Genomic DNA, 13761 nt, shown 5'->3' on the forward strand with positions numbered 1-13761 from the left:
GCCTCACCTCACAAGGGCCTGTGACCTCACCCAGCCGGGGTTGTGCAGCCTGGACCAACTGGTGGGGCTCATTTCCACGCTTCCTTTCTTGCACTCAGGGCCTCGATTTTTCCCTTCATCCTACGCGCTCCCAGCTCTTCTGGCAGCTCTATTCATTCGTTGGTGTGCTGTCCCACCCCATCTGATCCTATTTCAATTTTATCTTTTATCCATCCTTTGAATACCTCTTGCCCCACCGCCCCCATTCTTCTAAAACATTCCATCTTTTTTCTATTACTCAGTAATAGACGGTGGTTCAAAGCCTTTGTCCCAAAACCTTATTGAAATTTGTTCCAGGGCTGCATTTGGAAGAGGTACTTTTTCTCTGAAAATCAACTTTTCCTTCCGTGCATCCTGCAGATGAGATGATATTGGAAAAACAAAAGACACAAAGCGATTTTTCCTGGCTTTTCCCAGTAGTCTCTAGAACGTTGTATAAATCCGATTCAATGATTTTTTTTTTTTTTTTTTTTTTTTTTGGTCTTTTGTCCTCTTAGGGCCACAGCCCTGGCATATCCAGGGTCCCAGGCTAGGGGTCTAATCGGAGCTATTGCTGCCCGCCTACACCAAAGCCACAGCAACGCCAGATCTGAGCCGTGCCTGTGACCTACACCACAGCACATGGCAACGCTGGATCCTTAATCCACTGAGCGAGGCCAGGGATCGGAGACACAATCTCGTGGTTCCTAGTCAAGCAGGGTGTTTTGAAAATATTTCCCCCTAAAAGCCCACAATTTAAGCTGTCTTTTCTTTACAAACCTATAGGTAAAATTGTTCACATTGATGCAACCTGAACTCTCCCATAGTTACATGTGATGAACAGCATGGGCTTTAGGGACAGATCCATCCAAATTCAAAACCTACTTGTTTACTGATTGCAGTGGGGCAAATTACCCATGCACACTAAGCCTCAAGTTTCCCAGGATTGTGACAATTCAAAAATGTATGTGTAGTACTCAATATGTTAACAAGTTAATTCCCTCAGTGATACTGCTGTATTCTTTTGTATCTTAAACCTTGCTCTGTCAGCATTCTTTAGTACATTTAAAATGTATATCATTTTTCTCCTTAAATAGTCTATTTGTAACCTGAGTGCTGAGACCATTTCTTCTATTTTTTTAAATACCTCACCTGCCATTCCCTACTTTCCTACCCACACCTGTTTACAGTCACATCTATTCATGACTCATCACGGTTTCCACCTATTGAAGCATCAACTTCTAATGTGTGAGGACTTTAATGGCTTCAGTGTGTATGCTGATCAACAGATTGTGAATGCTTAAAAAATCTTGAACACTCATAGTTTCTTTTAGTACTGAATCTATTTATTGATAAGCTAGTTAGTTACTGTATTAGTCGGTTTCATAGATGCTCCCCCCCCCAATACCATGAAATGTGTATTAGGATTCAATTCTTTTGCCAGTAACAGAAAATTCCTAAATAATAGTTGACTAAACAAAATAGAATTTTATTTCTCTCTCATATTCAAAATGTTCAGAGACAGTCACTCCAGAGTTAATATTGTGTACCATAGTTGCAGGAACCTAGACTTCATCTATTTTATTGTACCACTGGCTTTTATTCCAGAGGTGGTTTAAAGGCACTACCACAGGTTACCTTTCAATCAGACAAAAGTCGCTAAAGATGTTAAGGTTATGCTTCTTAGGTCTCCTCATTTAAACAATAGGGCCTCTAAAAAGCTTAAGGTTTTTTGTCCTTCAGCAGAAGCCCAAGTTAGAGAAAAATTTATCTCAAAGGTCTTTATGGGTATGCCCTTTATGTCATGGAATGAATCCCAATAAGTTTCACAGTAAATTCACAATTTTTTAAAGAGTGTTTTACTGTCAGAAACACTGCTGGCTTGGACTAAAAGAAACAGAGAGTACAAAAAGAAAAGAGGCCTTTGGACCTTTGTGTTCTATAAGCAGGAAGCAGGCTGAAAAAACTAATTAGGTGAAAATATATATTACCTTTTACGAAATAAAAGATGATGACTTAGAGGGTATAACCAAGAGCCTAAAGGTAGAATCTTGAACATGGAGAATAATTCTGAAGGCCTTGAATGTGGAACTGCAAACCTGTACCTGAATGAATTTCAGAATTGCTGTGGACCAGGGACTTCTGTGCACCTCCTGTTTTCTGCCTGTTGGAACGGGAGTGTCTGTATCTGTCCCACCATTTTACTTGGTTGTTGTAGAAAGGAAACGTAGCTTTTTTTCTTTAGTTCATAGGACTCTGGATTGAGAGGTACTGTATTGGAGTAGCTGTATATAAGGAATTCATCCAAGAAGCCTCATCTCCCCTAAGACCTATTTAGGGGAAAAGACTCTACTTTTGAGCTGATGCTTGCTAGTTCCCAACCTTAGGATCCTCCTGGCGGGGGGGGGGGGAGATCTGAAACCAGCCCCCCTACATGGAGGGGAGGGAGACACCAAAGAAAGAGGCTAGGGTTCCCTGCTAAGGATTCAGCATTGTCACTGCCATAGGTCAGGTCTGATCCCTGACTTGGGAACTCCACATGCCTCGAGCGTGGCCAAAAAAAAAAGAAAGAGGCAGACTTACAGGTAATGAAATAAGTGTAAAGTAAGTTCATTAGCAGACCCATTTTACATAATAAAAAGTTTTTTTCATTTGAATATTAAAAAAAGAAAGAAAGAGGCAGAACACACTCCAAATTGGTAGGTGGCAGGTAAGCAAGGGAACTTTACATATTGGGCCTGTTTTGGGTGGCCACAAGACAAAGAGACCTCTACATCCTCCCACCAGAACCGTAATAGTTTTTATAGCGGCTTTGGGAAGTGTGGAGGGGAAATACAGGAGTTGGGAATTAAGAAGTACAAATTATTATGTGTAAAATAAACTATAATTATATACAGCACAGGGAATAGAGCCAATATTTTAAAATAATGGCAAATGAAGTAAAACCTTTAAAATTTGTGGATCACAGGAGTTCCCGCTGTGGCACAGTGGAAACGAATGCAACTAGTATCAGTGAGGATGAGGGTTTGATTCCTGGTGTCACTCAGTGGGTCAAGAATCCAGCATTGCCATGAGCTGTGGTGTAGGTCGTGGCTCAGATCTGGCATTGCTGTGGCTGTGGCGTAGGCCATCAGCTGTAGCTCTAATTCAACCTCTAGCCTGGGAACTTCCATATGTCGCACTTGCAGCCCTAAAAAGCAAAAGAAGAAAAAAAATTGCGAATCACTATATCATATACCTGTAACTTATATAATATTATACCTCAACCATACTACAATAAAAAAAAATTATGGAGTTGCTGTTGTGGCGCAGTGGTTAACGAATCCGACTAGGAACCATGAGGTTGCAGGTTTGCTCCCTGGCCTTGCTCAGTGGGTTAAGGATCCGGCGTTGCCATGAGCTGTGGTGTAGATCGCAGACGTGGCTCAGATCCCGTGTTGCTGTGGTGTAGGCCGGCAGCTACAGCTTCAGTTAGACCCCTAGCCTGGGAACCTCCATATGCCAAGGGTACAGCCCTAGAAAAGACAACAAAAAAATAAAATAAAATAAAATTAAGTTTTTCCTAAGTTTTTATAGAGGCTTTAACTAGGTTCAGTCATGTATACCATTCAAATGATCTCAACACCACCTTACTGTCTCAAGGCTATGTCCTTGGAAAAGCTCCCACTGTGTGAATAGTAGGCAAAATGCACATTTCCAAGGACAGGAGATGGGGTGAGGAGGCTCCAGTTGTCCAGCTTGTGGATCATCCAGCAACCTCATCTTCTTGATTACCTCCTCCAACAGTTCTATAACGGGGTAAGACTTGGGGGCTTTGGAGGGGTGAGTTTACTGCATGCAGGAGGACTATAAATAATTTGTGCCTGTAAAGTGGACTGAGGTGGTTTTAAAAATATGTCCACAAATACTTTGGTGCTTGTATTAGTTTTCCATTGCTACTGTTACAAATTACCACGAACATTATGGCTTAAAGAGCAATTTTTTTACCTTACATTTATGGAGGTCAGAAGTCCAAAATGGGTCTTACAGGCTAAAATTAAAGGCTGCATTCCTTCTGGAGTTCCCGTCATGGAGCAGTGGTTAATAATCCGACTAGGAACTATGAGGTTACGGGTTCGATTCCTGGCCTCACTCAGTGGGTTAAGGATCTGACGTTGCCGTGAGCTGTTATGTAGGTTGCAGACATGGCTCAGATCAACAAACTAAGTATTAAAAGACACCGAAGCTTTCTCCCTGCTCTCACTTGGATTGCTCGCTTGTGCAGAAGCAAGCTGATATGCTGTGCAAACACTCGAGCAGTTTTGATTAGACAGTTCTGATTAGACAGTTCTGATTAGACCCCTAGCCTAGGAACCTCCATGTGCCACGGGTGCAGCCCTAGAAAAGACAAAACAACAACAACAACAAAAGGCTGCATTTCTTCTGAAGGCTCTAAGGGAAAATTCATTCCTTGCCTTTTCCAGCTTCTAGAGCCTGTGTTCATTCCTTGACTCATGGCCATATCACTCTGATCTGCTTCCATCACTATATTTACTACTCCCATTTTGACCCTCTTGCCTTCCTCTCAATAGGACTTTTATGACTACAATAATCCTATCCAGATAATCCATGACAATGTCCCTATCTCAAGATACTTAATTACATCAGCTAAAAGTTATTTATTCCATGTAAATAACATAATCCTGGTTTCTGGGGATTAGGATATGGATATCTTTGGCCAGGTGAGGGGGTGATTCCAGGCAATGATTTTGTCTACCATAATACTCTTCCTTTCAAAAGTGGCATCTAGTCTCTCCCCCCTTGAATGTGGGCTGGATTTAGTGAGCACTTTATAAGGAAGAGCATGGCAGAAGTGATGATATGACACTTAACAAAACTAAATAGTAAGTTCTCTTGTGGCGCAGTAGGTTAAGGATCCAGCATTGTCACTGCAATGCCTCAGGTCACTGCTGTGGCACGGGTTCAGTCCCTGGCCCGGGAACTTCCACATGCAGGCATGGCCAAAAAACAACAACAACAAACTAAGTATTAAAAGACACCGAAGCTTTCTCCCTGCTCTCACTTGGATTGCTCACTTGTGCAGAAGCAAGCTGATATGCTGTGCAAACACTCGAGCAGTTCTATGGAAATGTCACAGGGGTAAGGAAATAAGCCTATTACCAATAGCCAGCATGGAACTGATGCCTCCTGCCAACAGCCATGTGAATAAACCATCTTGTGAGAGGATCCTCCAGCCTCTTTTGAGCCTTCAGTTGACTGCAGCCCTGGCCAAAAGCTTGACTACAACCTCTGGAGAGACTCTGAGCCAGAACCAACCAGCTAAGCTATTCTTGAATTCCTGAACACAGAGACTGCAAGATAATCTTTGTTGTTTTAAGCTGCTAAAATTATGTGGTTATTTGCTATCCAGCAACAGATAACTAAAATAATCCTCTATGTTACATCTCAATCCATGATATCTGCTAAAGTCCAGCTATTATCTCTACATTTCAACCTTCAGGAAGAAGGGAGGGGAGAATAAAGGCATTCTCCCTCCCTTAAGGGGCACTTACTATAAGTTTTGTGTACCTATTTCATTTACTCTAACCGCCAAGGAGATGGCCATCGCACACCCAGCTGCACGAGAGGCCAGGAAACTATTCTGAGCAGCCGTGTGTCCAACTAAAATTTAGGAGTTCTAATACTATGTAAGAAGGTGAGAACAGCTATAGGAGCACAATTAGCAACCTGTCACAATGGGTGACTATAAGGGTCAGAAAAAGCAAAGTCTGGTATACAACCATCAAAATTTTTTTTTCTTAACAAAGTATTTCCATCAGCCAGCAAAAGACATTTACACAAGCATCACTGACCTCTTCAAAGAATCATGCCAATTGTGTATGAGTCACAGGAAAACCCAACTAACAGGCAAAACACAATGAATTGTGAAACTTTTTCCTTTCAAAGTTCTTTTCAGGGACACTGCTAAAGCGTAGTTTACAAGGGAGGTTTTGCCTAAAGTTTCTTAAATTTCCTAAGTGTTGCTTTCTAGATAATTACATTCTGTGTGCATTATCTGCTGTGTTTTCAGAAAATACACAGCTAACAAAAAAATATTTCCTCCATGCAAGGGGTTGGAGAGATATTACTATGAGATTAGCAGCTGCAAGGAAAACAATCATGTTCCTGGTCTATAATTTTCCTTTTACATACAATCCATTCTTCGATAGCCACAGTAAGTAGAGTTTTTAAATTGTATTTAACAATGTGCTTAACCCTAATCAAAAGCATTTAAAACTGCTTCCGCCTGTGCTCTAGTTGAACTAAAACAAATTAGGAAGATATATTTCCAGAAACATATTCTATTACAAAACCAAATAGAAATCATTTTTCAACAAGTATTAAATGGCTTGCTTGCAAAGCATATATTGCTGTTTCCTTACATCAATGTGAAAAATGAGGGCATTGTAATTCCAAGACAGTCTGCTTGTAACTGGTCGCAGTGGTAATGAGATGGCTATTATCATAGAATTCAGACTACAGAGGTCAAGAGTTAAAGGACTACACATATGACTTCACATATTGCTTTTCATTTAATTTTCACATAAAGTCCTCCATTTTCATCCAGACATGCAGTCATCAGCTACCATGACGTAAATAAAACACAGTGAATCTTACAAAATTCACCATAAAAGGATTCGGTCTAGGTTCACATAATCTTTTGATGATGTCATGCACTGTATTATGTTTTTAAAAATATACATTATGGGAGGAATGTAAGACTCAAAGGCAAAAATTATAAGTGTTGTATAAAGTACTTCAGTCCCATTCTGTTCGTGCTCAAATAGCAAAAAAGTGAAGTTACAAGTTCTAAAGTTGTATTCTGGCATCCTATAGGATGATAATGTTAATAATTAAGATTTTAATCCCATGTCCTATGAGGAAATGCTGGGGAAGAGTATTTTCTTGCTTCATCTTGGTACACATAAAAGGTTTTCTTAGATGCCTGCCAAGTATCCTTTTAGCTGTTTTTTCCCCTGTGATTCTGATCTATTACTTCTTTTAGTTTTTCATGGGAATTTGTGGCTATGAGTGAACCCAACAAGCTTGTGATTGCTTAACTTGGGAAGTGAATTGAAAGTAGACTTTCATTTTGCGTGGGTAGATATTTAGTTTTCTTAATCTATCAGCCAAAATACGTTCTTTTAGTAACTCAGCTGACTTATTATGAACTTCTTTCTAAGCTAGAAAGTGTAACTATGTGATTAAATCAGGGATTCTCAAACGTGAGCATGCAACAGAATCACCACAAGAGCTTATTAAAGCAGATTCACTGACCCCAGGGCTGACCCTTTGAGACACTGCCTTAAATAAAAGTTGGGCATTTAAATGGTCCTGTAAATAACTTGCCATTAAGCATCTATTTTACCAAATTATGCTTCCTTCAAACAAAACCTAGACTAAATTGACAGTCTGTTCTGTTGAGGTAATACAAGTTCCTAAAAAATCCCCGATTTAAAAAAAAAAAAAAGCTCCAGCTCTTAGAACAGTAAAAATTTACTCATTTTGAAAATGCTATTAAAGGCTAAAGAAAAGCTCTAGGTTTCGAAACAGTTCCCGTAGTTATCTTCTGACAAATTTGAAACACACTTGTTCTAAAATAATCATTTGTGAGGCAATGACACTTACTCTTTTCACCCAAAGGAAACAGAAATAACAACACAGGAAGCACTGGGGAGCCTTAGGCCAATTCTTTTTGGAAAGCACATTTAATTCACTGTTGCACAATTTAAACAAAGGAGGCAGTTAGGAAGTCAGGAAGGCACATAGGTAATTTCAACCAGGAATACTTAAAAAAGAGAAGTATCTTGAAATCATGGATGGTCTAGGAACATCTGAGAGGTAAAACAAAACAAAACAAAAAAACAAACAAACTGATTTCTTACATGAAAACTTGTCAGGAATGTTCAAAGTTTCCCATTACTGTCCAAGATCCTGAGATTGAACATAAAATATCTCCCAAAGAGCTAGGCACAAATAACCTCTTTGGGCTGTGTTGTCTGATGCTAAAATACTCTTTAGATGTTCACCCTACATGACAAAACTGACTGCTATTGGCTATGACATGAATACAGCTAAAGGTTCTCCCCACATATAAACAGTCCTGGTCTTCAAAGCCTATAAGCCTCATTCCAAAAGCTCAGACAAGAACCACTGATTTTTTCATCCTTTGGATATATGTTCCTCATCCTTGGATACAGTTTCTTCACATAAACTATCTTATATGAAGAACCAGGTGCTCCATATAAGGACCAAGTGCTACTCCAAGGGAGTCTCTTCCCATAGCCAAAGGTAAGAGTGAGAGTCTAAATTTCTTGGGTTCATGATCATCCCTCTGCATTTATCCCCTTACTACATAGCCATTCCCTACTAGAAGGAGTTATCATGAGTGAGACAAGGCTCAGCATCTGTCCCCATCCTAATCCCAAGGCTTATTCTCAATGTTAACATATGGATACAAAAGACCCATTTCAGCTAGTTCTTAGGGCTTCCTCTTCCCTAACCCCTGGATGAAACTTTGTGCAAAGTGAGCAAAGAAATAATAACCAAGTGGAGCTTCAGTGCTACATCAGAAGGTGTAACTGCTGACAAAAGTGGGAGAAGGGGTTCTGAAAGAGGATAGGATGAGGGTTTTCTTTTCCTTCTTCTTCTTTTTTTTTTTTTTTTTTTGGTCTTTTTGCCATTTCTTGGGCCACTCCTGCGGCATGTGGAGGTTCCCAGGCTAGGAGTCCAATCAGAGCTGTAGCTGCTGGCCTACGCCAGAGTCACAGCAACGCTGGATCCAAGCCGTGTCTGCAACCTACACCACAGCTCACGGCAACGCCGGATCCTTAACCCACTGAGCAAGGCCAGGGATCGAACCCGCAACCTCATGGTTCCTAGTCGGATTCGTTAACCACTGAGCCACGATGGGAACTCCAGGATGAGGGTTTTTCATTGAGAAAGGTGATATTGGAGAACATCTGCTCTTACCAAACCAGGTCTCTCCAATCTCCCAACTGAAAAAAATAAACGCTAATCAACATCCCCCAGAATCTTGACTGCATGCTTGATGCCACAGTAAGTCCCAGCAACATAGAATGTTGATACAGAAGGAGACTTTCTAGACTGGCTGGTCCAAACCCATCATGTTTCAATCTGGAAAATGAAACTAGCCCCAGGGAGAAGAAAGTGACTTGCCTTAAGGTTAAAGTTCCTTAGCTGCAACACTGAGGCCAGGCCTTAGATTTTCTGACCCTCAGACCACTGTTTATAGGCCATTTCCTTTTTCTTGGGGAGTGGTGGAGCTGTTAATATTGAATGAATGTAAACATCAATGGAGCAACTGCTTTTGCTAGAAAAAAAGAAGAGCCCATTTTTCCTCCTCGGGAAAGGTCTGGCTTGTCCATGTGTCTATCCCCACAGGCTTCCAGGATCAGAGAGCCCTTACAGACCCAGCCACTGGGCAGTCACTGCTATGAATTTGCCAAGTGCGAGAGTCTGCATCCAGCCCAAGTCTGTGTGGTTTTTTTTATCTTCTACTTCCTCATCATCAAATAAAATTACAAATATAATGGACATGTGTTTATGTTTATGCTCCTTTATATTAAGCAGGCCTCACCATGGTTTCAGGTGCTCCAATGAGAAAAATAAAACAATTGCACTCTCAGATTAAAGACTGAGTTATAACGAGGTTGCCTGGCCCCTGGGAGAATGGGCCACACATGCTGATACAATGGGCCCATCATTCCACCCTGGCATTTGTCCCCAGCAGACTCAGAGACCCATGGGAATGATTCCTTCACAAGACACCCAAGAGGTAGATAAATACAATCAGCCCCATGGGTGGCACAGCACATAGAAATACAGGGTTGGGTGTGTGGAGGTGCCTGGGACAAGGGGCAAAAGGCCTGATGGGTGAGACCAGACCTCTGGCTCTAACCATAGCACTCTCCCTGAGAGGAAAAGCTTTTGGTAGTGAGAGAGATTCCTAGTACCTAGCAAATGTCAACAGCCATGAGAGGGTGGAATAGGAGGTAAAGAGGTGATGCTGGTCTAAGGGTGATACACTTCTAAGGGAACCTCTAGGGTGGAGCTGCCAACGAGGCAAATCCGAAGGGTTATAATTATGAACTGGGGACTCAGGCACCTTCCCCAAGGCCATGCATGACCCCTGGGTGGCCCTGCCATCCTCACTCCCAAATAGAAGATGAGGCAGCAAGGACTTCCCTTATGAGAGAACCATGATGGGTTGGGGTGATGGCAAAGACAGACAGCCCTGATGGTTCGGTTCCCCCCCAACCCCCCGCCGATTTCTCCTTTGGCCTGAGGGAAAGGAGAGGAGAGTGAGGCACAGAAGCCATACAAAGCCTGGCAGTTCCTACCAGAGCTGCTGAGAGCCAGGCCCAAGAACCACAGACTGGGTAAATCAAGGTCCATTTCTCTGGAACGAGAGGCCTGAGCCTTGCCCTTCTCTTCAAGAAAATGGCCTGAGAAGGAAAGCTGGCTTCCCACTGAGGTAATGAAGAAACCTGCTCAGCTGTGTAGGTCACCCTCAGGTGAAGCAGGAAGACTCCCTGAAGGAGGCATTTTGAGGACAAAGGCTGAGAAGCCCCACTTATCTGGAACATATCACAAGTTTTAAATTATACACGCCCCCACACACAGTGCGTGCGCACGCACACACACACACACACACACTCTCTCTCTCTCTCTCTCTCTTCCAACCCATCCCACTCCAAGCCCCCAGTTCTGCCCCACAGATATTGCCCCCTGTAAACATGACAGCAGAGACACCCACAATCCTGGGACAGTCTGACAGTGATCTGAGGATGATTGCTTGTCACTAAGTGCCCCGGTAGGTGATGTTGGTGAAGGTGGATGTGGCCTCTTTATACAGGGGATTGTTGGCCTGTGGAGAGAAGAAAAAAGTATCTTACAGCAAATTCCTCAATTCTTCCCCACCCTCAGGGTTTACACTTCATCTGAGAAGTTTACCCAAGACACTTCTCTGGGTTATACCATCAATGAACAGCTTAACGCTCGTAACACTCACACGTTTGCTCTTAAGGAGGGAGTGGATAGGAAATAAGAGGAGAGTTAGGGTGGAATACCATCCTGCCATAACCCCTCAATTCCTAAGAGGTTAATGCAGCCCATCATTTTTGCTGATCTCCAAACATTTCAAGATAGCTTTTAGCCAACATCTTCCATTTCTTCCCTCTCTTCTAAACTCTCCCTTTTACCCTTCTCCCCTTTTCTCTTCATTGCAACCCTTCTGGGGGATGTGGGAAGAGAAGAGAAATGTAGCAGGACATCTTTTGCTCAAATAATTCTTAATCTGTTTTCACCTCATTCCTCAAGCCCTACCCACAGGCTGCCATGTTATCAGGAAAAGGATCCTCACTACACTTCCCAAATTATTTTCTAACAAAGAGTTACAAATCTCATTAGGTTGGGGAGTTTTTAGTAGTAGCCTCAAAAAACACGATACATTCTCATGTCCCTCCAGGGATCCAGAATTTCTCCTTTTTTTTTTTTTTTTTGTCTTTTCTAGGGCTGCTCCCACAGCATATGGAGGTTCCCAGGCTAGGGGTCCAATTGGAGCTGCAGCCACTGGCCTTCGCCAGACTCACAGCAATGTGGGATCCAAGCCGAGACTGGTGCGACCTACACCACAGCTCACAGCAACGCCGGATGCTCAACCTACTGAGCAAGCCCAGGGATCGAACCTGCAACCTCATGGCTCCCAGATTCATTTCTGCTGTGCCATGACGAAAACTCCAAGAACTATTCTAAATGATTTTTATGTACTAACTTATTTCATCTCTACATAGCCATAAGTGCAGCCCTAAAAAGACAAATGACAAATAATAATAATAATAATTAGAATAGTTCTTGATACATGGTAAATCCTCAGTAAATGTTAGCTGTTGTTTATTTCTGTTTGTGTTTGATGCTTTCATCCATATATAATGTATTACTCTATCTCCTCAATATAGGCTTCTCAAGTTTGTCCTGTCTCCCTCACTCAGAGAAGAAGTTTCCTTTTCATCTCTTCGCAGTGTCCAGAGTAGAGCTGGGCCCTATCTGTGCTCAGCCATTACTCACTGATGTGATGGTGAGAGGATCAGGTGGTTTCCAGGAAGCATAAGGACAACAGGACAGTTAGAGCATCTCCCAATTTCCAGAACAGAGGCTAACTGGGAGACTATAGTGCTGGCTGAACTGGCCACCTTCAGCACCTACTGCTTCTACTTCAGGCTCTGGAGCCAATGACTTAAGAAAATACCCAGCCCAACCCAGCCTCTTACTGTGTCCCATTTGGCTCTGGCTCTCTCTTCTTCAAATTTAGCAAACTCCTTCCGGTCATGGATGGTGATGAGGAGCTTCCAGATGAGCAGAGTAGCAAGGCCGATGAGCAGAATGGCCCCCATCACTGAAAGCAGGACCACCAGGATGTCAGGGCCCTTGGGACACTCTGTCAGGAGAGAACACAGAGCAGGGTGGTCAGGAATGGAACAGGAATCACTTGAACTGGCCACAAATAAGATTTTTTTTTTTTGGTCTATTTTCTAGGGACACACATGCACCATATTGGAGTTCCCAGGCTAGGGTTCTAATTGTAGCTGCAGCTGCCAGCCTACACCACAGCCACAGCAATGCCGCCTACACCACAGCACACCACAGCTCATGGCAATGCCAGATCCTTAACCCACTGAGTGAGGCTAGGGATGGAACCCATGTCCTCAAGGATACTAGTCAGGTTCATTACACTGAGCCACAACAGGAACTCCCAATAAGATCTTCTTGACAAAGTAATAAAGTACTGCAACGTGCTCTGAAGGAAACAGAACTTACAAAATAAGCTAATTAATTTTTAAAGGAGTAGGGGAGCCCATCTTTAGGGCAGCCATAATCTGTCCTGAGTATTTTAAATCAGAGGTCGTTGGCTGGTCACCCACAGGCAAAACCCAGGCTACTCAGTATCAGTTCACATAATTGTTTATTCAAAATTTAAGTTTGGGATTTCCCACTGTTGTGCAGCAGGTTATCGAATCTGGCACTCAGATTCGATCCCTCACCTGGGAACTCCCATATGTCACGGGTGCGGCCCTTAAAAAAACAAAAAAAAAAAATTATTTTGTCAACAACATGGAATAATCAGGACATGCTCCTCCTAAAATTTCAGATACTTCCTCTTCTCTTTAAAAAATAAAATCAAAAGATCTAGAAGCACTGAATCTATATTTTTATATTTTATTTTTAAATCACAAGGGCTAAGGAGTACTTGCCCCTTTTAGATGGGACATGTTTTTTTAGTTTGCCAGTATCCTCAGCACTCTCTCTTTTCTCCACTAAACAGAGAGTAAAGTGTGACTTGTGACTGAGTCTGTGCAATCGTGACCTCTGGAGCCAGACTGCCCGGGTGTGAACCCTGGCTTACCACTTACTTTGCTGTTTAACCTTTGGTAACTTAACCTTTCTGGGGTGTCTGTTTCCTACTTCTCTGTCTCTAAAATGTCTCACATGTTACTGGTGTCCCTGTGACATGTGGCTGATTTTCCCTAATTTGTTTATCCAGTTCCTGTAGGCCTTTGAGGTAGTTACCCTAGTTCAGATACTTACTCCCTGAGGGTGGAGAACTTAATGACCTTTTTAGCACATTCTTGGAGACCAGGAGGCCTGCCAACCAAGACAATATATTGGGTTTCTTCCCAAAAT

The 13761-nt window shown here is 42.4% G+C and overlaps 1 protein-coding gene across 1 annotated transcript in view; it reads right to left on the minus strand.

Moving 5' to 3' along the window:
- Positions 8709 to 13761, minus strand: part of ITGB3 (integrin subunit beta 3) — a 57763-nt gene continuing 52710 nt past the window's right edge. Inside the window, 2 exon segments of the mRNA NM_214002.1 lie at positions 8709 to 10948; positions 12351 to 12517. Of these exon segments, the coding sequence (NP_999167.1) occupies positions 10883 to 10948; positions 12351 to 12517 (233 nt within the window). The 3' untranslated portion in view covers positions 8709 to 10882.

Source organism: Sus scrofa, chromosome 12 (genome assembly GCF_000003025.6).
Source record: "Sus scrofa isolate TJ Tabasco breed Duroc chromosome 12, Sscrofa11.1, whole genome shotgun sequence".
NCBI lineage: Eukaryota > Metazoa > Chordata > Mammalia > Artiodactyla > Suidae > Sus > Sus scrofa.